Source organism: Siniperca chuatsi, linkage group LG16 (genome assembly GCF_020085105.1).
Source record: "Siniperca chuatsi isolate FFG_IHB_CAS linkage group LG16, ASM2008510v1, whole genome shotgun sequence".
Classification (NCBI taxonomy): Eukaryota; Metazoa; Chordata; class Actinopteri; order Centrarchiformes; family Sinipercidae; genus Siniperca; species Siniperca chuatsi.
The window spans coordinates 26,946,447-26,972,788 of record NC_058057.1 but is presented as its reverse complement, the minus strand read 5'-3'; the positions used below and the strand labels follow the sequence as shown (position 1 = coordinate 26,972,788).

The 26,342-nt window shown below is 40.9% G+C and overlaps 1 protein-coding gene across 2 annotated transcripts in view; it reads right to left on the bottom strand.

The window, feature by feature from the left end:
• Positions 1 to 26,342, bottom strand: part of pex7 (peroxisomal biogenesis factor 7) — a 51,644-nt gene that overhangs the window by 23,066 nt on the left and 2,236 nt on the right. For both annotated transcript variants that reach the window (XM_044168757.1, XM_044168759.1), the window contains exons 3-9: positions 25,844 to 25,901; positions 25,459 to 25,609; positions 25,273 to 25,350; positions 25,052 to 25,160; positions 7,809 to 7,915; positions 7,031 to 7,144; positions 4,247 to 4,302 (exon numbers count right to left, since the gene is read on the bottom strand). In XM_044168757.1, the coding sequence (XP_044024692.1) occupies positions 4,247 to 4,302; positions 7,031 to 7,144; positions 7,809 to 7,915; positions 25,052 to 25,160; positions 25,273 to 25,350; positions 25,459 to 25,609; positions 25,844 to 25,901 (673 nt within the window). The remainder of the gene's footprint in view (positions 1 to 4,246; positions 4,303 to 7,030; positions 7,145 to 7,808; positions 7,916 to 25,051; positions 25,161 to 25,272; positions 25,351 to 25,458; positions 25,610 to 25,843; positions 25,902 to 26,342) is intronic.

Sequence of the window (26,342 nt, the reverse complement as noted above, 5' to 3'; positions counted from 1 at the left end):
TAAGAGAGCTGGATACTGTGTTGACGAGTCAGCCTCGCTGCCAATTTAACCCAGTGGCAAACTGTGGTAATGTATCAAAAAGAAAATCTCGGAAAGCATTTTCTGAAATTGTCCTCACCAGAAAAACTACCTGTGGTTATGTTGTCTGAAGAGCGAAGACGGACGTAGTATGACGCTGTTATTACTGCCACAAAACCGTAAGGACAGAGAGCAAAGCAAAGTTCCTCTTCTTTTTCCTCTTGTCTCTGTAAGTTCATGAATTGGAGCCCCAGTATGAGCACACATCTTTCATTCAAGCTGAAACCTTTTCAACTTGCACGCCCACGTCTTTGTCCCAGTTCAGGCAAACTTGCAACGGTTAATGCTCACGAGTCTCTCTTTTTTAAATTGCGTTCTGTTGATCACAGGTTAAAGTGCATGGGACTTTGACGCTGGAGACCGCTGTTAGCATCCAGTCTCCTACCAACAGTGAATGTTGGTTTCTTTAACCGTGACCATGACCTTTCCCTAACCTTAACCAAGTAGTTTTAGTTGCCTAAACTTATCCAAACCTTAACTGTAGCAGTTCACATGAGTTGTTTTGGAAGGCAATAATAAACGATCTGGTCGGGTACCTGAACAAGTAAGATTGCAGCTTTAAGTCCCCTGAGTGTATTTAATGGAGTGTGTTTTATTGCTAATAATTCAACTTTTCATTTGTATGAGAAACAATGTCCAATTTCCTCACTCAGTTTAAAGTGATGTATTTCCTCTTCCACGTTTTCTTTTTTACATTATTTAAGTTTGGGGCAAACGCCAGAGGTTGTGTTGGCTGCTGAAAATATATTACGTCAGGAAAACCTTGTGATAAACCAGAAAAGTGAATAAATGCTTTAAGCATATTTGTGATTTCCTACTTTCTCTGGCATAATGGGCGCATTTGGGCTTGAGGTTTGATCCTCCAGACCCTCACCTCAAGTTCAGACTGATCTGTAATGGACAGGTAACAGGTGTGAAGGTGTAACTGTGTCAGTGAGAGGTAGAGTGTTGCTGAAAAACAGCATTCGTATTCAGCAAACCTTCCTCACATAAATAAAAGATTGCAAAAATGTATTGTCATGAATTATTTTTATGCATTAGTTTTATGCCAGCAATCTTTTTACTTTGTTTGCAGCCTTCGGGCTTCTTCTTGGAAAACAAAAATAAATGTTGTTTGGTACTTTTGGATTTGTCTCTAAGGATTATTACTATAGACGCTGTTTTCTTACCTTAAAAAGACGATCTTAGCATCTCAGTGTGTGTGTGTGTGTGTGTGTGTGTGTGTGTGTGTGTGTGTGTGTGTGAGGGCAGCCTATAATGAAATCAGTACTCAGCATAGAGTATTTCAGCCAATGAAAGCACAATCAATAACACACAAGGTTTGACAGAGAGCCAGCTCTCACCACATTTATCTTTCAGACTTCCTTCTTTCCCTTTGGCATTTTACGCCAAAATCTCTCCATCATTTGACAAAACTAAGGCCTGACATTTATTTCAGCGTCATCCCTCTTTCAGCTTGCCACTAATCATCTCTCCATCTTTTAAGTGTCTTGTCAGTTACAGCGAACGTTGAATTGAGGTATTTAAAGACATTTTATCTATAAATGGTTTTGCGATTGAATTTCCAGTAATGTATATTGGTTTATATCTCTCAAAGTATGCCCAACACTGTTATCTGCTCTCTTTAAAATGTCTTCGTCGTTGCATTAGGAAGGAAACACATTCAATTTGATTATGTAGAAGAAATTTTAAAGGGAGCAGACACCTGAGCTGTCTACACTCAAAATTACAGTTCCATGTTTTTGACTCAGCATCTGAAACTTTAAAATGGAAATTTTCAATTAGGATAATATTTCCAGAAGCCCATGGTCACATCTTTAAATTGATTATTTTGCCCGACCAACCAAATCCCAAAGATATTACAATTTACAATGATAAAAAGCAGCAAATCCTCACATCTGAGAATCTGGAAGCAGAGAATGTTTGGCGTTTTTGACTTAAATGAAAAAATATTGGTTAAAATATTTGGTTAATTTGATTGATATTCTGTTGATTGACTAATCAAATAATCAGCTAATTATTTTAGCACTGCTCAATAGAACTTCAGAGTCTTTCTCAAAGACTGTAGGCCCTTCATCTGTTCATCTAATCCATCTGTAAATGTATTTATCCATCATCGAAACCTGAGACTGACAGACAGGTGAAAATAGATTCGTCAACAGTTTTACAGAACAGACTTTATGTTAAATCTACGGCTGCAGAAACTCATGAAAACAGAAAGAGAAAGATTATGAAGCAGCATATTCTCATAAGAAACAGAGAGGCAGTCTTGCTTGATATTACAGATTTTATTATCTCTGCCTCTGCAGCTCAATAAAGGAACAGCTCATCTCATCTCCATCTTTCTTTCTTTCCATCTCACACACCAGTTAACTTTATCGCACATTATCACAGTGTCCTTACTCATTACTACTTCTAGGATGACACCATCCATCCACTTTGGTTGGTAATTGAAAGAAAAGGAGCGTAAGCAGAAATACTGGAGACCACGTCCGCCAGTACAGTCTTTTAACCTCTAGAAAAGTTGGTTTCAAACAGTCGCACGTGTCTTTTACTGTATACCACATGAAAATGCCATCACAAGTCTCATGGATACTTTAACCACAGGTGTTGGATGAGGTTGGGGTCAGGGCTCTGTGCAGGCCAGTCGAGTTCTTCCACACCAAAGTGGGAAAACCATTTTTCTTTATGGACTTGACTTTGTGCACGGGGAATTGTCAAGTACAATAAAGTGGACAAAAAAAAAATCAACAACTTTAATAATCAATTCAGCGTAGAGGTTAAAAAGTAAAAATGACAAATACTTGTCAAATATGAGGATTTGCTGCTTTTCCTCTTTTACATTATTGTAAAATGAATCTCTTTCTGTTCTGGACAGCTGGTCTGACAAAAGAAGGCATTTTAAGACGTCACCTTCGGCATTTTTCACTACTTTCTGACATTTCATAGACTAAATAATGAATCCGTTAATTTTAAAACTTAACTTTCCCAAACAGACAATGTGACAATCACGGCCACCTCATGCAGCGACTGGCCAGGTGTGTGGAGATGAGGAACTCCAGGGTTTGGACTTCTCGCTCAAGCTCTCTTTTTTCATTGTTTACACAACTATTTCTGTCACTTTTCATGTGAACAAACAAGTGCAACACCATAAATGTCTTTGAGGAGAGACAGTCTGAAAGTACGACAACACGTCTTACAAACTAGTTTGTCTGAAGCATACAGAAAATATAGATTTAAAGTTCACTGTGAAGATTAAACAGCTCGAGCAAGTTTCACGACAACGCTGAATGATTTTTATATTGTACAGAAGTGGATGAAAACCAACAGATGCCTGGAACAGTAGACACAATGCATATCTGAGCAGCACGGTTGGCAAAATGCTTAGCGGTGATGTTGCGTATACACGATTTATAGGAAATGCTCTAAAACATGCAAACCCCACAGGCTTGGTCCTTTAATTCTTCACTTACCACATGTTGATATCGATATGTGAAAAAATATAGTGTGAAATGCATCGGCACTGTCAACCAACTCAACGCCGTAACAGTGATTCTACACGGACACTACAGTATTATTAATTCTGCTAAAATATTATTGGTCAAAGACTGTTAATAACTCTCGCTTCATATAATGCAGTCAATGTCCAGAAAAGTAAGACATTTGTAAAATGAAAGATTTGAAGTGTTTGAAGTATGATTATTCATACACATAAAAAAGGTAAGAGGAAGGTAATCTAAGTATCACTACCTTTGAAAGTATCAAGACAAATTAAGTGCTGTAGAGTAACATCATGTTCATGTGTGTCATCTTGATTTTCCCGTCAGAGTCTGAATAAGTTCCCCGGGGGTTTCCCGCACTGTTTGCGTTTCCCCTCTAATGTTTGCTTTAAATTACTTTGTGCAAACACACTAAACTTAAAACTGTAAAACCTTCATTTCCATGGATCATTAATGTGAAATGAGTTACACACACACTTCAAAGTCTTGACTGAAGCACTGGCATGTTGGCTCTTTACTTCTGGCGTTTTATAGTAAAACACAACCGCAAAGAAGTTTTATCAGACAAAGTTCACAAAGTGCTTCACGGTCAGGACAAAAAGATTTAGAGGGCAACGCTACACGTGCAAAGAAGAAGAAAGTAATAAAAGTGGCAGAGTCGATCTTACCTGACAGTAAAGTCATATGAGCAGGACGCCAACAAAGTCTTACTGAACGGAGAAAACTGCAGGAAGAGGAATGAGGAAAGATGGGAATTAGGAAATTGCTAAAAATGATCTTCTTTATCTGTTTGTTAACTTCATTCACATTTCTGAATTTCCAACACATTAATATGGTCACTTGTTTGTCCATCTTATCATTATTTGGGCCACGACGCATTTGTATTTTATATTCATGAATGCAGTGGAGGAGGAAGTATTCAGATCCTTTACCGAAGTTAAAGTAGAAATACTGCAGTACAAAAAAATGTCACTTAAGTGTTACAGTGCTGTATACTGTATTGCTTCAGACTACATTGTGCTTGTTTTTCATGAGATAATGTGTTTGTAATTTAGATTTGCACTAAACATCAACAGAATTTCTTTCCTTACACATCAGGGACAATTTGCACATGAATATTACCCTGTAACCTGTTTATGAAAAATAAAAAACAAAGATTCCACTTCACAAATCCAGGGATGTCCATGCAAAACGTCCCAGTTAAAGATCTTTCTAGTGAGCTGGTGTTGAGGCATGTTCACAAGTCGAATCATCTCATCTTTATGAGGTGTAAACTTATGAACTTCCACAAAACGATCAAAGTGCTCATGTTGACTAAGTTAAAAAAAGAAATATACTTAGATTTTGTTTCTTCTCGAGAAAAATCAAGCAAGTTATTCTTTCAAAATACAAATTACAAAGCAGAAGACCTGCGGCGTTGTTTCCTGTTTGCTTTGGATCCTCGGGGACTGCTGAGTAACACACTTTCATCTGTTCAGAGCTTTCTTCATGCTGTACTGAAGGCTCTTTTGGGGCCTGGAGCTGGAGGTTTTCCCTCATCAGGTGTGAATGTTAAACAACGTGACGTGTTTTCAAGTGAAAAAACGGCTTCAGGCAGGCCGAGCAGCCTTTGTTCTGCTCAGCAGTTCCAGGATCGTGCAGACACAGAGAGACTGAAGAGAGTCCACAGAGAGTAATTTCACTGGCTGTCGGCTAAGCGCTCTTAAATTAATGTATTCGTTCATTTGTTCCCCGTCTCTGCTTCTGACAGTTTCACCTTTCTTATCAGGCAGATTCACACCGAGTCGCTGCCTCCTTTAACACGTCTCTCTCTACGGCTGTGTCTCGTTTTCCCTTCTGTTCTGCCTCTCAATTAACTTTACAGCTGCTTTATTGGTATCATCAGCAAAAGTCATTTGTTACCAAAGCAAAAACAACAAATATAACAACTCTGAGCAGCTGTGATGATGCAGCACAAAATCACCTGGGAGCATGACTGCATCTTTCTGCTAATGCTGTCTGTCTGACACTGGGAAAGTTCAACACTGAATTTAATTTCAGTATTTATATTTCAGAAACACTGAACTGAAAACTCCTGTCAGATTGCTTTTTGCTCTGCAGAAGGATTTTTATAGCCTGACTGATACTGGATTTTTGAGACTGATACGGACATAAAAAACAACCTTTATATGGATCCCTCAGATTAGTTTTTATACTTTTTAATACATACTAAGCGTCGAGAAATAAATGTGTCAGTTCTCTCTGGGGGATAAATGATGATGTGACACCGTTTATAAATACATATAGATACACTCAGCTGCCACTTTAGGGAGGATTTATTGCAGAACTGTTAGACCGACTTAGTTTTAGCTACGCGTACCTAAGAAACTAAAATCGATTAATTATTCCTTTAAAAGGAAAATTCCACCCGTATTTTCATGGTTTTGTCCATCATTCCTATAAAATAAAAAGCCCTGACATCTACGGTGCAGCAACTTCATCAGCAGTCTGACAGTCTACCTCCAGTTCATCCGAACGATCTGAATCACTCTATATGGAGAAGAAACGTCACTGCACAGGAACACTGTGTGCGCAATAACTCAAAGTACAGCAGGTCAAAGTTGTAAACTGTGATGGATATTTACAACCGACAATTTGAGTAATACTTTTACTGTTTAGAATGATGAACAAAACTATTAAAATAAGATCCAGGTTACAAAAAACTCTTTTAAAACTATCTTTAAAACTATCTTAAAATTCACTTGACAGTTGGACGGAAAGTGTCTCTGTCTTTCAGTTTATTCTCATCTCTTTTCTCTTCTTTTGCTGATCATGAAGCCCTTCACCTCCTTTCTGCTCCCTCCAGTAAATCAATACTAAACACACACACACACACACACACACACACACACACACACACACACACACAGTTTTAGAGTGAGTTCCCTCGATCGATTAGTGACACCTGTCCAGAAAAACACAGCTTGAGCAAGATAGATCCTTGATTGGGTGAACTCAAGTGAGTGTTTGTGTGTGCAAATAGTTTGTGTTTGCAGTTATAAGTGTGTGTGTGTGTGTGTGTGTGTGTGTGTGTGTCTGTAAGTGTGCGTATTTATGACGTCTGTGTGTGCGAGAAGTGACGTGTCTAATCTGAGTAAGTGGGATGTGTTTGGGGACTCCTCTGCAGCTGTCTTTTCTCTCACACACACACACACACATACACACACCTAATGTGTGTGTGTGTGTGTGTGTGTGTGTGTGTGTGTGGTCTTATTAGGTCCATTTAAGTGGGTGTTTTGATGCTGTCAGGCCCTGCACTGCATCTCTGCCACCACATACACATTTTGCTCTCAATTCTGAGAACAAAGTGTTGTGACAAGACATTTTACGGTGTATGTGAAACCAGGCCGTGTGTGTGTGTGTGTGTGTGTGTGTGTGTGTGTGTGTGTGTGTGTGTGTGTGTGTGTGTGCACCTTGACTCTGCGGATGGCGTAGGTGTGGCCTTGCAGCTGATTGACAGGCTGTCGGACGTTCCTCAGGTCCCACACACACACACTGCAGTCTACTGAGCCTGTGGCCACAATATTCTGCAGACAGACAACAACACAAACAATTATTTTAATAAATAAGTCTAGTCAAATGCCCTTTAAAGATTATTAAAAGCTTTTTAAGGTAAAATAAAGCTGCGAAAATACATTTTACATAAAATATAGTTCCTTCAGTCCATAACTAAAGCACAGAATAAAGCTTGTTGAATGCTTGTTATATTTAGAATATTCATTAACAGCATTTTTAATATACTACAACAAACAAGCGTTTTAAAATGCATTTTCAGCTCAAATAAATCTACTACTTTAACTACTTACCGTACATACTTATCAACCTCTAAATCCACTTTTGTACTTACACTTATTTTAGCTTTTATACTTTATATCCACTTTAATTTATCTTGCCTGTATTATAATGTATTATATTTGATTTGCTCAGTACTTTGCGCACTGACGTGACAGTGAGCTGCTGTAATGAAAGAGTTTCCCCCTCGGGGATCAATAAAGTATTAATGATTCTGATAATCAAGAATTAAGCTTGTTAAATGCATTTAAGGTGGACTTAGCTGCATTTGAAAGTACAATGCATCTGGTGGACTGGATCTTAAACTAAAATAATGCAGGATGAACGCATTTCAAACTCCAATAAACCCGTTGAAATATATTTTAGCCAAAAAGGTGCAGCATAAAGGTGGGCTGTTACCTGGTCATACTTGCACCAATCGCAGCTAAGGATCTCAGCCTTGTGCGCTGGGATGACCAATCGACATGCAGCGCCCTTCACATCCCAAACTCTGAGCGTCCCGTCACCTGAAAGTAGACAGAGAGACAGAAACAGCAGAGATTTACCCAGCATGCCCAGTACAACCAACTCTGAGCGGCTGTACTGCCCTGCTCATTGGCACTTTAGCTGCAAGAAATGAGGCTGTGTGGAAAGAGTCGAGGCAGATATAAAGACGGAGAGAGGGAATCAAAGAGTGAGAGAAAGGAAGAGAAACAGGGTGGGTGACTTTAAAAGCTGCATAATTAAATGTTGATTATGTGTAGTACGCATATCATATATGTCCATATATGTATATAAAGGATCCTCCGAACAAGTCTGAAACCTAATTTTTTTAATTGATCGATATGAGCCGTTAAAATGCCCAATCCATTTTGAATCTTTATTTATTCCAACCCACTGAACTGCAGACTCGCAAGCTGTCGAAAGCAGCTCGTTAAACTGTGACAAAATACTGAAACCGTGTCCTAACACATGGTATCATGAGCAACCGAACCCTGGAACAACACAGTCAAATAAACAGCAGGGGTTAAATAAGGAGGAAGAAATTGTGCCAATCCATGTAGTACATGTTGAGATATTTAACAGGACAGGTGAAAACTTTGACCTGCTGGTGGCGTTAAAAGGAAAAGTCAGGGAATCAGCAAAGTCACCTGGGAAGCATGGATATCTGTACCAAATTACATGGCAATCCAGTCAATAGTTGTGAAGACATTTCACTATAAGCCAAAAACATGAACCTGCAGGTGGCGCTAGAGGAAAAGTCGGGGGATCGCCAACGTCAGCAGGCTTCATCCTCTGAGGAACATGAACGTCTGTACCAAACTTTATGCAAATCCATCCAATAGTTGTTGCAATATTTCAGCCTGGACCAAAGCGGTGGACCGACCAAATGACGCTAGCATCTATACAACAACACTTTGCATGCAAACTACAAAATGTCTAACATACTGCTGCTGCTGGTTCAAAACTTCATTTGAAATGTTGTATTTTGTTCACGGTGCAGGTGAAAAGATGGAAACAATACACAAAATACTGTAGGATGGGCACTGAAAGGGAAGTCAGAAATATCTAAATTTAATAACAATGTTCAATATCTAAGCACATTGTATTGTAAATAGCTTCATGTATATTATTTAATATTTGGTAAATGTTAATACCAAATTCCCACATTTGTTATTCAGAATCATTAATACTTTATTGATCCCCGAGGGGAAACTCTTTCATTACAGCAGCTCACTGTCACGTCAGTGCGCACAGGAAGAGAAGCACTGAGCAAATCAAATATAATACACTATAATACAGGCAAGATAAATTAAGTACAAAGTGGATATAAGTATAAAAGCTAAATAAGTACAAAAGTGGATTTAGAGGTTGATAAGGATGTACAGTATAATAATACAATGTAATAATATAAGTAATAAGTAATAGTGCGTGAACTGTCAAGTTAAGTGCAGCTTATTAAGATGATTATGAGACGGTGGATATTCCACAGCAGTAATAGAAGTATGAATAAATAAAAATCTGAAAACAGAGTATATTGCACAGCAGTATTAAACAGAGAATATATTATTATTATTATTATTATTATGCACTACGCTGTAAGTGTGACGAACTTGAAGTGATGGAGATGAAGAAAATGAAACAACCAGAGAGAGAGAGAAGAGGTTAATAGAGGGGAACTCAGCCGCCGGTGTTTAGAGCTCCTTCAGACGTAAAGGCATCAACCCAACAGAGTGTGTGTGTGTGTGTGTGTGTGTGTGTGTGTGTGTGTGTGTGTGTGTGTGTGTGTGTGTTCGTGGGCAGAGGTCGACACTGCGACAATCATAAAGCAGAACCTTTACACTGTGTTCTCCTCCATTCTCTCTTCTTCCTCCCTTTTCCTCCTCATTCATTTCACAGCCAGCAGCTTCTGCTGAGAGGTTTCTTCAAACTCTCTCTTCCTTAAAGCCAAAGTCAGAGAGTGAAGGTAGCTTCAAATAAACTAGGGGAGATAAACCTGCCGTCAAACAGTGCGCTTTCATCCGCCTGTTTTTATGCAAATTTTCAATTTGAGCATCAAAAAACCTGAGTGGCGAAAAAGTTTTTACGCTTGGCTGAGGTAGAAAAGTATCGATAAAAATCTAATGGAAACAGACTGAGTGAATAAATAATGACGTACATGAAGCTCGTGACTTAAAGTGAAGAGCTGAAAGCATCAGATGTGTGTGGAGCGATGAGGAGGCTGGAACCTTCCTCACAGAAACGTCATGTTTCCATCATGTTCACCACGTGGTTTCCCATCGTCCGAGCCTCCACTGGAGCTCTTTTAATGGCGTCGTCTCGCTGCGTCCTCTTCTTCTGCGACGCTTTAACGGCAGCGGCTGGAGGATCAGCTCCACCAGCCAATCAACCAACGAACTAATATTCGCATAACAGTAGTGGACGAAAACACGCATTAATTTGCATTTTCTTTTGCCAATTTTCTGGAAATTTAAAATCCTTTGAATTCATTTTCAGTTTGAAACGTAATCAGTCTTTGATAATTATTCAGGTCGTGAATCTACTAACCCTAAGTTTTAAGCTTAAAGGGAATCTTAAAGCTCAACAGAAGTACTGACTTTATTTATATTTTGATATTTATTGATAGCAAGTGATGTGAAAAAATGATCGGGATAATAAGATTTTAGCCGTATCACCCCTGTCTTCATTCAGACAGTATCCTCTCAGGGATGCTGTACTGTATTTTAGCTTTAGCCGGGTGGACCTGGCATAAACGGGCAACTGCATCTCGTTGCTCTCCTTCAGGGGACAGAAGTTACTCACAACATTTAGTTTTGGCTTTAATGGAACTTTAATAACGATGCTTGTGTGTTACAAAGAACAGGGAGGAAGGATGAAAGTTTGGGCCACATTAGAGTCACCATCTGGAAGCCGCAAAGCAAAATACATTTGCTTAATAGGATTACATGGCTGAGACTCTGGAACGGCTCTACTGAAACAACGCCACCTGAAGTCCCTTCGAGGCGAACACGAGGGCTAAACTGGCCGAATATTTTGGTGCGAAGTAGGAAAGACTGCAGAGTCTGAATAAACAGCTCAGAACAAATCCTGACTGTTTGTTGCAGGGAAGAGATTAAAGAGTGCACCGAGGGAGCTTCTTCCCGGCTTCACCTCATGTTTACTGACCAGCAGATTAATCCTCTCCCGTTCACCATTTCCTTCTCACCCTCTTCGCTCCCTCCACCTCCTCTTCAATCCCAACGATGGATGAAAACCCAACACACCCTCCCAGCATCGGTCTCTACCAGATCACATCCTCCCGCTCTTCATCGATTCTCTCATAATCGTTTTAACCCTTCACATCCTTCTTTCTTTTAGTTATCCTCTTCCTCCCTCTATTCCTCTTCCTCACACACTCGACTTCTCAGCCATGCGTGGAAGCTCCTCTGGCATCACCAAGTGAAAAACACGCCAACTAGACTGTGTATGTGTGTGTGTGTGTGTGTGTGTGTGTGTGTGTGTGTGTGTATCACCATTTACAACAGCAGAACAGTTTAACATTGTGTTTCTTTTGCAGCAGCAGCAAAGAGGGTCTGGCTCGGCATGTAAATGTATGAGGACGTGTGTGTGTGTGTGTGTGTGTGTGTGTGTGTGTGTGTGTGTGTGTGTGTGTGTGTGTGTACATTCTGCATCACATTAGAGACTGACTTCTGTAAAAGGGTCTCGCTCTATTACACCTGCCATCTCTGCTGTATCAGCAAGTTCAGCTAACACACACACACACAGATACACACACACACAGAGACACACACACACACAGATACACACACACACAGAGACACACACACACACACTCAGCTCTCTCCCACATGCAGCTGATGCCAGTGAACAAATCCTGACAGATGTGAAGAAGAAAAGATTACAGAGCTCATTACTGTTGTTTTATCATTTAAAAAGAACAAAAATGGGAATTTATATGTTTATTATGGAAAAAAAAACAGGAATCAGATATCCCCTTTTCAGCAACTGGCTAAAATACGTCTAAAATAAAATAGACCTTGTGCACAAAACAACATTTGGAAGAAGCGCAATCCAAAAAATGGTTGACATTAACTTAATGTGTCTCAAACAACAACAAAATGCAGGTTCCTGAAAAAGTTCCTGTGGTCACAAAGAGCCATTTCATTTCTGTTTCAATGTCAAACTACTTCCTGTTGCTGATGGCATCTCTTCCAGCTAACCCCTCCCTGGTGGGGGGTATTTCTCTCACCCTTCATGCATAGGTATACGCATTTAAAAACATTTTTTCAGAGTCGAGGTGATCGCAGCAGGCGTGTGGGTGACCAAAGCAAAAAGGGTTCAAATAAAAAGCCAGAGAGCTGCATTCACACGGATTTACATGATTGTTTTTATTGGCTGATGAAAGTGAGATCAGCCACCTCCGGAGCTTATCTATAATAGCACTGGTACAGCAGCACGGGGCTGAAAACAAGCACACGCAGCTGGATCGTGTCTTCCACCGAGGCGAGTTGGCAGAGCAGCCGCGTAGTGAATCACGAACAGCCACAGAAATGACAAGCAGACTAAAGACATCGTGCTTCTTTTATCCTGAGATTACATTTCATTGCAGCTTTGCTTGTATGCATTAAATTCTGAGCACATGAGAAGAAGTGAAAGACGACAAATGGTGGTATACTATACGCAAGGTACAAAATACAAACCAAACTATTAGTTGGGTTCCAGTGAATTTTGAACTAATATCAGTTCATTTCAATGTAATCGGCAAATTCAGTTGATTTAATACATTTCACATTTTGTTTGATCAGTGTTGGTAAACTTTAACAAGAGTTTGTGCTGTTGACCAATTGTCACAGAGGGAACTGGAGAGCGAAAAATAAGCTGTATAAGCTGAGTGTGCGGTTGCTACAGTACCACAAACACTTCTAACAAAAAGGTTATTGTAGTTTGTGTTTTACATGTGTGAATAGTCCACTGCACGTAGAATCAATTTAATCATTAATCTGTGATTCTGAATTAGAGGGGTGCTGGTATACCAGTTTTACGATATACCATGATAGTAACAGCAGCGCCGAGACTACCATGATTTTCAGAGGGCACCGTGAACACAGCACAGTGCTCCTGCCTTCATTAGCAGTTTTATTTTGATTACCAGTCAAACCGAGGCAGAGGCACCGCATCAGGACCGGCGAACCAGGCCCATTGTCTTTTAAGCTAGCTAGTGTCGCCGTGACTTGCTATGCTATCATTAGCTAGTTGACCTACTGATGCGCAGCTAGTTTGTGGGTGCTGAGGTGTGACGTTAAGCGAGAGAGCGAGCATGCACATCACATTCTTCCTCACGGGTCAGTTTCAGCTCTGCCTGCGGTATTTGTTAGCAGCAGAGCGGAGGTAGTGTGCAGAGGGGATGGCGGTGCTGGTGGCTTCTAAGAACCTGATATGACTGAGCCACGGTCCATCGCTACTACGGTTATCAATGCACAGTAAGATGTGTCCAAGGTTGGGTGAGCATTTCCATGGAAGCCCAGTAGTTATGTTAAATGATGACCTGTCATTAGGCCCTGCAGTGGGCCTCAGGCTGTGCCTTCATAAATCTTACCAAATAAAGGATCATGGTTTCAGTATGAATTTGAATAGCGAGTGAGAGAGTGCAGGCAAGTCTACAGGGTGATCAGGTGGGCATCATCTCAATGACTATAGTTTTCTGTTATTATTTGCTATTATGTTCTGTGCACTTTCACAAAACATTCAGCTTTTAAAAAATGATTTCAGAACATGTGTGAAAACATGCATGAATGTGTGCACAGACACACGGACACTGTGCTGCTTTTGAAAGCCATTCCCAGTCAACCGTCCCACACGTTTAACAACCGACCTCCTTATATTTACGGTGTTTAAGTGTTGCTCATTTGTTGTGATTGTTTGATTGGAAAAAAAAACTGGAAAGGAAAGAGTTTAGTTGTTGTTTAGTGAAGCTCTGATTTGTTGCGGAGCTGAGAGCGACTCTAGCCGGCACCACAAACGACACCGGAGGAGATCTGGAGGGCAAACACTCACATACACTTCTCTCCTGCTGATGCTGGAGGCGGGGATCTTGTGTGGCACCGAACCAAATTGGGGGGATGGAGAGAAGAAGAAGAGGACGAGAAACATGAGAAGATGGCAGCGAGGAGCATGGGAAACCCCGATAAGCTTATCGTAATGAGACACCATCTGCCCCCTGCTTTCCCCATATCTCCGTCTTTCTCTCACTTTCTCTTCAAAGCCAGCAGCGGCAGTAGCCCCTCATGCTGCAAAACTGCAAAATGCCACCAGAAGGGAAGCCTCCACAGGCAGATAAGGCAGCAATTATCCACCGCACGCTAATGCTAGCTAGCGCCGTTTGCCAACTCATTATCATCCATCCATCCGAAGACCCAGCAGAACAACACATCGCTGTCGCAGTTCACACTAAGTACGGCTTTGGTCATGTTTTATTTCCAGTAAAAGTGATATTTATTTTTAAAACATGATTTTTGTGTGATGTAATCTCTCTCTAGTGGCCTACTGAATGTTTTTTAGTCTGCAGGCTCCTACAGTTATTATGTAAAACAGCTGGAAGCCCCCCTGGAGGTAATGCTGACAAATCTCATTTATGTTGGAGCTTTGAAGGTGGGAGTTTACGAACAATTAGAAGATGTAACGCATATGTAAATTTACAGGATAAAAGACACATAATATATACAAAGGACTACAGTGGCGGAGGGCGTATGTAAATATCACACCAACTTGTAATTCTGAGCCGTTTCAGCCAAAACCTAAAGGGTAGAGCAGCAACTAATTAATCTACTGATTATTAATAGTCTATAAATATCAAAAACTCTTTTAAAAAAAATCCCCATCAACTTTGGGGTCAGCAACCACATGTCAACACAGCAAGCCTCTGAGTTACAAGCATCAGGGAACATTATTTCTAACCCTAACCTTCATCTGGGGAAGTTCTGAGTGAGCACCCAGTTTTCTCCAGCTCCGCCTGGCTTCACTCTCGTCATTTCAGTAAAGCCACAGGCCTCTGTGGGTTAACAGGGCAGCTCCCCCGACATGGCTGACATTGCAGGGAATGAGCAATTTCAAGACGACTAGCAAAAGGTCGATTTCCTTTCACTAAGCAACACCACTGTGACCCACTTCAGTCCCCAGCCATGAGACTGGGAACTACACCACTACACCCTGTAATTCAGCCGTCAGACAGACATATGTGCATCCATCTTTAACATCCAACATCTTCGACACCACATACAGGAGTTTGACTACTGTCGCTACAACTTTCCATTGGCCCATGCCTGAGTATCAGACTGAATTGCGTTTATGTTAGCCAATGTCTGCTTTCAGAGAAGCTGCAGGAAGTGAGTGACGTATCTGTACCGGCGCCATCACGTTCAGTCGACACAGAAGCTGCAGTAGAGGCTGTTAGGAGCATTTAACGTTTTTCACAAAGAAGCGTTGTTATTTAAGTCGACTTACAATAAACCTGTACAGCTGCATCAATCTCATCCGCGCTTGACGTCCCCGTTCTCAAAAAAAGTCAGGTCAAAAGAAAATATTTAAATAAGCGTTTGTACAGTATGTCTGACACTGCAATGTGGAAAGACTTTAAACAACATAAACTGCTTAAAATAGACAGATCGAGCTCTCCCCACTCAGAAAATGTGTCTTTAGTGCATCAATGGATGCTACAAGATTTTCCAGCTTCTTGCTCTCAGGTCTCTTACTGCTTGGCCCGCTAGCTGAGTGCATCATTTACACAGCTGACTATCTAAAATCTAAATACTACCACACAGACCTTTACAGACCTTTTCCACATCAGATATTTTGACTTGTAATGGCAGGAAAAGCCGAGGTGGATCTAATAACATTAACAATGGCTCAGTTCCATTATGCACATACCGAGGGCCCTGGGACTGGCAACACTAAATGAGGTGTACCCACTATTAACGTTATTAATTACACCTGTGCTTTTGTTGCTATGACGTGTTTAGATATCTGCCATGAAAAAGGTCTGTTGGCTGTACAAAATATATTTTCATTGTGTTAATAAAGACTTAAAACCTTTTCACATTGGTAGAAATGTGTTGATAACCGCTTTGCTGGTAATGTTGCACCAATCAGCACTGAATGCTAAATTATTAACTAATGTTGCTTAGCTTACTGACAGATATAGAAAACAGAACATTTGAGCCCTTTGTCCAAATTAATACAATCCACTCTTTTTCCATTTTTCAATAAAAACCACACTGCTCACTGACGCCACTTGTGTCATTTAGTGTTAACTCATAATCCTTCAGAATTAATGTTTTCCATTACTCTACACTCTGATAAACAAGGCTGGTGCTGGCTCTCTGTGTGTGTATATATTCATATACATATATATATATCCCCTGAGACAATCCAGCACATAACTGCAGGGTGTAAGATGCTGGCAGGGAAAGCATACATGGAGCGCCATAACCAAGTGGCTGGCATAGTGTACAGGAACATCTGCACTGAGTATGGACTGGAAACCCCGAGGTCAAAGTGGGAAACACCTCCAAAGGTGGTAGAGAACGACCGAGCCAAGATCCTGTGGGACTTCCAGATCCAGACTGACAGAATGGTAATGGCGAACCAGCCTGACATCGTGGTGGTGGACAAACAGCAGAGGAAAGCCATTGTGGTTGACGTGGCGATACCAAGCGATGGCAACATCAGGAAAAAGGAACATGAGAAACTAGAGAAGTACCAAGGGCTCAGAGAAGAGCTGGAGAAGGCCTGGAAGGTGAAGGCGACAGTGGTGCCCGTGGTCATCGGAGCACTCGGGGCAATGACCCCCAAACTGGAGGAGTGGCTACAGCAGATCCCTGGAAGAACACCAGACATCTCGGTCCAGAAGAGTGCAGTACTGGGAACAGCAAAGATACTGCGCAGAACCCTCAAGCTCCCAGGCCTCTGGTAGAGGACCCGAGCTCGAAGGACGAGACCACTCGCGGAGGGTGAAGGACAAAGTTTTTATATATATATATATATATATATATATATATATATGCACACGAATTAATCAAAACATGGGAACGAATCTTATATTTCTCTCTATGGCCGCTCCGGGGCTCATCTCAGTACGACCTCCTCTCTTTTCTTATCTGAAGTGAAACCACTATGGAGAGTAAATGTGTGTTAGCAAATCACAGTTTAATGATTCAGAAAAAAAAAATCTGAAGTAGTGTTATCGCGGGAAGCTTCCCTCTCTCTGTCCATCTATTGATCGTTGCCCGTCTTCTCATTACAGCTCTGACCAGGCCTGCAGCAGCACCAATCTGCTGTGAGACAGGACCCCTCTATCAACACCAGCCCTACAGAGAGAGAGTCCTTCCTGTTCGTGTGTGTGTGTGTGTGTGTGTGTGTGTGTGTGTGCGCTATCGCTGTGAAACCTCACATAGGGTTAGCATGTGTGCGCGTGAATGTGACAGCAACAGAAAGAAACATTTTGTTTTGTTTTGTTTTCTGTATCTCCCTTCTCTTCTCTGTTTGTCCATCATTTGGTCTCACTTTTTTCTTTAATGCTTTGCTCAAGGGCACCATGATTGGGTGATTGAAGCCTCTGGGGATATGAGGCCGGCACTCTATTATCTGCTATCTATCAGCCGCCCTGGGAGGTGTGGCGTAGTGGTTGTACGATGATTAACAGGACAGGAATAAAGGGAAAAGTGGTGAGAAATCATGTCATGAAATGCTGAACTGACACTAACGGCCTCCAGAGGATGAACCCTACTGACTTTGATGATTCCCTGGTTTTTCCTCTGGCACCACTATGAGGTTGACATTTTTGTTTTTTGATTGCCTTGACATTTGGTTCAGACGCTCACGTTCCCCTCAGGATAAATAGCAAAAAGTGGCGATGATATCGTAAAGTCATAAAACGTGGTTTCACATATTCTCACGCAAAAATAAACATAAATCTACAGTAATATTGCGACACAAATCTCGAAACAGTTTTATGCTCACAACATAATGAAATATTTTAATACAGCGTACCCTGATTACTCGCTGGCCAGTTGTACATTGGCTTCAGCAAACTTTGGACGCCAGCTGTTAGCCCGCTTTACAATCTGGTTTTCTTTACAATGAACTCAAAAGGGCGCTTGCGTGGCTGTAGACTTCTGGATAGGTCTACTTCTTCAGGCCTCTAAAAAGTATTCAAATGAAACAGTCTGACGAGGGAACATCACTCTGCTTGAACTGTGACAAGATATCGCGAGTAGACAACGCATCGCTGTAAAGAGTAACAAACCGAAGCCACTGAGGTAGAGGTTGGTTTTGTTAATGGTCGTCTTCCCTCCTGTTTTTATGAGTCAGGATTTTGGGTGAGTTATGTATACTTTTGGTTGGGAGGTTAGTGTGTGTGTGTGTGTGTGTGTGTGTGTGTGTGTGTGTGTGTGTGTGTGTGTGTGTGTGTGTGTGTGTGGCGGGGAGCCTTTGTCTCTGATAGACGCCTGCTATCAGTTATTTAACCAGACACTACCTGGTATCATTGAGCAAACACAAACAAACACACATATAATGAACAGAAGGACTGTGTGTGTGTGTGCTTCAGTGCTCTGCAAAGCATCATTTGGCTGATGAGCACTTTACTCTCGGGCAAAACACACACACACACAGATACACACACAGATACTGAACATACACACACACAGATACACACACAGATACTGAACATACACACACACAGATACACACACAGATACTGAACATACACACACACACACAGATACTGAACATATACACACACACACACACACACACACACACACACAGATACTGAACATATACACACACACACACACACACAGATGCTGAACATACACACACACAGATACACACACAGATACTGAACATATACACACACAGATACACACACAGATGCTGAACATATACACACACACACACACACACAGATACTGAACATATACACACACACACACACACACAGATGCTGAACATACACACACACAGATACACACACAGATGCTGAACATACACACACACAGATACACACACAGATGCTGAACATACACACACACAGATACACACACAGATACTGAACATATACACACACACACACACACAGATGCTGAACATATACACACACACACACACACACAGATGCTGAACATACACACACACAGATGCTGAACATATACACACACATATACACACACAGATACTGAACATATACACACACACACACAGATGCTGAACATATACACACACACACACACACACAGATACTGAACATATACACACACACACACACACACAGATGCTGAACATACACACACACAGATGCTGAACATATACACACACATATACTGAACATATACACACACACACACACACAGATGCTGAACATATACACACACACACACACACAGATGCTGAACATATACACACACATATACACACACAGATACTGAACATATACACACACACACACACACACAGATGCTGAACATACACACACACAGATGCTGAACATATACACACACATATACACACACAGATACTGAACATATACACACACACACACACACACACAGATGCTGAACATACACACACACAGATACACACACAGATGCTGAACATACACACACACACAGAGATGCTGAACATATACACACACACACACACACACACAGATGCTGAACATATACACACACAGATGCTGAACATATACACACACAGATGCTGAACATATACACACACAGATACACACACATATACACACACACACACAGATGCTGAACATATACACACACAGATACACACACAGATACTGAACATATACACACACAGATACACACACATATACACACACACACACAGATGCTGAACATATACACACACAGATACACACACAGATACTGAACATATACACACACAGCATGGCAGTTTTTGTTGCTTAGGGGTCGATAGAGGGTCAAGGGGGTCCCACCGGTGACTGCTGACGTGCAGTCGCTGTGTTCACGTTCATCCATATGTACAAAAGAGTGACGATTGCAGCGAGCAGAAGGTTTGCAGTTGAGATGTCTTTGCTACATGTGTGGACTTCAAACATCTATCTAAGTATCTAAGAATATTAATTCTGTGTCTCGTTTACTTCTATTTAACCCGATGCCACTGACATATTCCAACAAATTCACAGGTCAAAGTTCACCTTTGTGAATTCAGCACAAGAAACAATGTGCTCCAGATGTTTCTTTTGTGTTTGTGTTTATCGTAGTTTTTGTGGAGGACTCTCTGGTTCTAGCAGTGACCCCATTTTTACAAACTAAACTGCTGCAAGTCTGTGCTCAGTATTTCCTGATTACCTACATCTGACCCGTCTGCTTTTCATCCCGATTGCAGGACGATTTTGAAAGGAAAGTGCGACCGAGCCCTTAAGGCCTTAAGAGAAAAGGATGAAGAGGGAGACAGAGAAAGAAACACAAACAGAAAAGTAGAGCAACTGCAAGATAAACGACTGAAATGGATTCAACTTAATTGCACTGAAGTGAAGCAGGCTGCAGAAACACAGAGGGATAAACACAGAAAGTAATTTGTTCCTCTGTTGTATCACTCCTGCTGCAGGTCAGAAAGCAGAGTGGAGCTCCCGCCCTTCACCTCAGGCTGCCGCAGTAAACCACCCGTCAGCTGGGCAGCTTCAATAAAGCCCTCTCTCACTTTCAGGTTGTCTTCAGTCTTTCAGGAATAATTATCGTTAACGTAATCATTACTGCCCGTTGCTTTTCACGCACATGAACTCTGAACCATGGACTGGTTGAGCAACAACACACCGTAAAATCTGAGATGCTTTGAAGCTTGTGTTTTTAGTATTAGTTTCTTTTTAATGTTTTAATCCACTTTTTATTTTGGATGTCCTCATTTGATCAACTTTACTTAGAATACTTACATTTCATGTTTCTTTGTAAATGACTGTTTTCTGTGTGTATTTGCTCTTTGACAATATTACTAATAGATAAATGAAAATATCTCTCTTCATACCTGAGTGTTTCACAGGTGTGTTGGAAGGCAGAATAAAAGTGAAAAGGTGTTGCTTACTGCTGGTTTGTTTGAGACTTAAATCTCCTTCAGATATGTAAATATTTATTTGTGCTTGCATTTAGGAGATGTCCCCGAGCATATCGGGCCGATCCAGAAATATTTTAATAAATGTATCGGCTAAAATCGATTAAAATCAATATTACTAAGTGCATATCCAGGTGAAAATTAGAGTGGCGTGAATGTGACTGTGACTGATTCGGAGTTCTGACACCCGGCTTGACAAAATACACACTAACAGATGTGTTACGTCCCGTCTCTCGTCCTCATTAGCAGAGAGCTGTTGTACAAATCATTCAGGTAGAAGCTTGACATGCTTAGCCGGCGCTGACCGGCGCTTTCGCCAGTTAAAGTGACGTCATATCAGCTGTCGCTAATTAACAGTGATTCCGTGAGTAATTTGATGACATTAAGCGACATTAAACGTGTCTGTTGTCGAGCTTGTGTGTCTGTACTCAGCCAAAGATCATTTGTGAGCTCTGCAACACCGCTGTACAACCAAAGTGACAACAACTCCAGCAGAGCGATAAAGATCCTGAACCTCACAGATAAACTTTCATCCACATCATATCAATAATTAAAGCTGATCAACTTAATGGTTCTGAAGACGGACCTTCAGTATTTGAAGAAAGTAGCTGATAAAATAAAAATATGGTGTGTCAGATACATATCTTCTGCTGCTATGTATATTATTTCTACTATGTATACTGAGCATCTTTGGCACAAACATTTCTTTCAGGATAAATTAAGTTCTGTCTTATCTCATGTTCCCGTTTCAGCTTGAGTGTTACCTGGGCAGCTGTGTCATTTAGGTAAATAGAAATATCGGATCAGACTCGGTAACGGCAGATGATCAATATCAGAAGGACTCGGATCGGGGGCAAAAAAAACTTGATCTGGACATCCCTAGTCGCATTGTACATACCTGATAAAGACTGTTTAAACCAAAACATGGTATTAAATACATATGAAATAAACCAACAGTAAGCAAGACAGTGTGTGGGTGCTTTTAACGAAATCTGAGCTTTAGTGAAATCCACCGAGCTGACTGTTCCGGGCTGTTCTGGCCGCAGGTTGATGTATCAGATCAGATGTGAACATGGAGGTGAGCAGCTGTAACTGCTGGACGTGGACAGTCAGTCCACAGTAATGGTTTTATTGTAGAGTTCAGCGCTCAGTAAATCATTTAGCTGCAGAGGTTAGCAGAGCTCCAGAGCCCCACTGGAGGACTTATCTGATCTGGCCTCACAGATCTAATGAGCTCTGTGTCACTGGTCTGAAACTCAACACATAACACTTGACCTCTGAATTCTGCAATTAAATTAGTCTTTGAGTTTAAATGAATCTTTATTTACATCTTCAGTGGCTTTTTGAACAAGTATGCTCACCGTTTTGTATTTTATTGTGAAAGTTTGATCAGACTGGTACCGCATATATTCATTATTCAATATATTTTAATTCTAACATTTTCCACAACCATAAAAGTCTAGAAAACAAACTCCAAAGTGTTTCACTTATAACATGATTCTTGGTGGAGTGTTGAAAGTCTCAGCATTTACAACATGAGAAAATTAATCAAATTAACAATTTAAATAATCAATTAACTGTTTAAGTCAATTCAAAAGATGTGCTGCTTTTCTCCATTTTATAGAATTGTAAATCCTTGGTAAATTAATTGATCATGAACTTAATCGTACTAAACGTTTTACTGAATATGATTATTGCTGTTTTGTCAAGGAGGAAAATATGAAATTGATCTTGTTGTGTACACAAAGGTCTAGCAAACAACAGCAGTCAGCCATAACTCCAGTAGCTGCTTCGCAATAAAAGCCTTGACGTGATTCACCAATGACGGCTTTTAATCTGAAACAAACGCTGCAGCGAGTGCTAGCTCTGAATCAGCGGCTGTACGAGAGCGTTGAAATCTGAATTCTAGACACGCAGCAAAGGTCCCTGTCCAGAATCACACTGGGGATGTTGCAGTCTCAGTTTATGATATGTGTATAAACCAATAGGCCACTACATTTTTTTATTCTACTACAGCTACAACCACAACACAGATCCACATATTGCAACTCTTCAATAGTCAAAAGCCCCTCAGGGTTCATCGCACCTGTGTAGTTTGTTTGTTTTTAATCATTATTTTGCAGTTTCATGTGAATATGAAGATTAAGCCTTACAAGTCACATCGTTGAACCAAGAATAAACCCCTGAGCAACAGGAGCTTAACATCTTCCTGGTTATAAAATCTCATCAGAGATTTCCACTCGCTCTCGCAAACCAATTAACCCAAACTCATTAGCCAACTAGCGATTCACAAACTGATCCTGAACTGAAGACAGCTGCTGCAGATTTGACTCCAGCTGGTCTACAATCTGAACAGAGAGCTGACGAAACGCACACCCATCACCAGCGCAGCTCCACCCCTCTGATAAAGTTAGCGTATGCTCCCACACAAACGGATAAGATAAGCCCAGCTCTTCCCCTGGATACAAACTGATTGACTTAATTGTCTTCTGAATGAAGCTAATTTCTAAAACTCACTTCCTCGATAGAGCAAGAAGAGAGGAGGAGCTGCATCATAACCACCAGCAGGTTTTTATCCTTTACTAAGGTGCTGCTATTTTTGGATGACTTTAAGTTATTTTTAAGTCTGGTGTGGCGATAGTTGAGTTTTTGAAAACTGTCAAACACAAGAAGCGCATGATTTATCTCCAGAAGTTTGTGTAGACTTCAGGAGCCGGGCACCAGCTCAAACTGAGCCTAGATATAATGTAAGTGTTTTTATTAAGAGGAGATTTACTCACTAAATTTAAGTTTAGAGATTAGTTGTTAGTAAATATTTACACCCAGTAATATGTGATATAATATGTTACATGGTTGACACATCTGCCCTGACACTTGATTGATTTGTTGTTTATGAAAGATGTAAAAAGATGTAAACAAAAAACAACACAATATTCCTCAAATGACAAAACGTTACAGCAATAATATCAGATCAGTTAGGTTAGCATAATCTATTTCCCACTATTTCTAACGAGCATGAATACTACTCTGAAACACACATATTTCTCCATGTATGCAGATATAAATAAAACAGTCATACCGACATTTACAAAAGTATTGTCATATAAGTTTAATATAACGTTTGCCCACTGAAAACAGAAAACAGTAGCCTTCACTTGTTCAGGCCCTCGTCTACTCACTAAAGTAATAATGCGATGAGACGCTTAAGCGTCTGAATGGCTGACCATCTCTGCTGAAGATATTCCTGTGTGAAACCTTGAACAGCGAGGTACAGCGATTCACCCGTGTAAAACCATGTTTCCTTACACAAAACACTGTGGATGTGAAGCTGGAATTTATTCTATTTTAAAAATGCAGAAGCTGTGAGCTCCAGGCTTAAAGACATCTTAAACATTTGGCCATCTTTGAACAGTTCCTCCGCGTGTTATTTCCCACCTCAACATCCTCTTTAAAACAGCAAAGACAGAACATTACAGAAGCAAGACTACATCAAAACACTGTTTCCCTCGAGACTTTGAATCCAACTCACTAACAGAAGCTGAATCGGAGAAGTTGAGTACAGTAAGATCTGAAAATGAGACACAGCAGAGCGCCGCCACCTTGTGACGGGTTTTCATAAACCCAGGTACCAACTCAGACTCAGACTGGCCTGAGGAAATCTGGATCAACATTGGGATTAAATTTAAACATGATGAACTCACATTCTGAGAATCATTGATCATGCTAATCAGGCTCCATGTTTTAGTTCACTTTTTGCATCTTGAGTATTCAAAAGAAATAATAAGGAATTCAATTTGACTGTATTTTTCCATTAGACATTTCAATTATAAAGAATACACAATGTGAACACTACATCTGACCAAAATTACTATTCATTTCTATGTTTTTCTGTTTCCTAGACCATATCTTTTTCTATTCCTTTATTTCTCCCTTTGTTCATTTGTCCTTCCCTTTGTTCTTTCCTCAGTCTGTGTTTCCATCACTCACTGAAAACAAATCTCTACAGCCTGTGTTGTGTGCGGGCTCACCTGAGGCTGAAGCAAAGCATCCTGGGATGTGAGGCGACCAAATGGTGCTGTAGATGACCCCTTCGTGACCCCTGAGTGTGGTCAGCGATTGGCTGAGAGTGGGGTCCCACTGTGTGTGTGTGTGTGTGGGGAGACGAAAATACACAAAAATAAACACGTCGCGGTCAGAAGAGAGAAATTAATCTCAAAGGAAAAGACGTACAAAAGCAAACAAAACTCACCACTTTAGCGGTGTGATCCCACGATCCAGAGACGATGAGGTTCTCTCCTCTGGTTTGACTCCAGTCTACAGCATACACCTGCGCACACACACACACACACACACACACACACACACACACACATTCAAGAGTCAAAATACAGCATCCCTCTGGAAGACCAAACAGTTTGATCCTTCTGTGTCTGACCTCTTGTGTGTGTTCTTTGGCCACCCTCAGCGGAGCATTGTGATTGGCTGTGTCCCACAGCTGCAGGCTGCCGTCCCCGCCCCCGGCGACCATGACATGCTCGTTTGCTTCACTCCATGCCACGTCGAACAGGCCGTCACCCCACTCCCAGCTGACACACACACACACACACACACACACACACACAGAGACTACATTTAAAAATGAATCCAGGATATTGCAGACGATCACTCCACACTACACTGCTAACCCTAAACTAACGTGATGAAGTGGTAATAAAATAATTAAACCAGGTGTAAGAAGCCAAAAACACAAAAGCATCTTCTCTCCCTGAAAGATAAATGACATTAAAACAAATAAACTGACAGAAAGAAAGAAACTTTACCTTCTCACTAGAGCAACCCCTGTCTCCGTCTCCTCCAGGACCAGGAGCGTGCCACCGCCTACAAATATGCACAAAGTGCATTGTTTTTGGTTAATTTCATCATATTTTTCTAAACTATAACTCACAGATACAGGTGACAAATGAAAGGAAAAACAAAAAATCAACATAAAGCGTTTTAGTAAGATGCTGAAAACATTATTCCAAACATGTTCCCTCATTTGGTGTTTTGATGACGCCGGTGGAGAGCGCTGCGTCACACCTCACACCAACATCTCCCACAGGTTTAGGGATCCGGCTCCAACCCTAATGAATCTCCTATCAAACCTTTTATCTCTCCTTGCTTATTATAATTTGCAGACAACAATGTACATAAGATTTAGGCTTCTCATTTTTAGCTGCCGCCGACCGTCGGTTAAAGTGACAAACATCACTGGTGGCAGATTATATCAGCTGTCACTAATTAACGTTAATTCCATAACGGCCATAACGACGTTTTCGG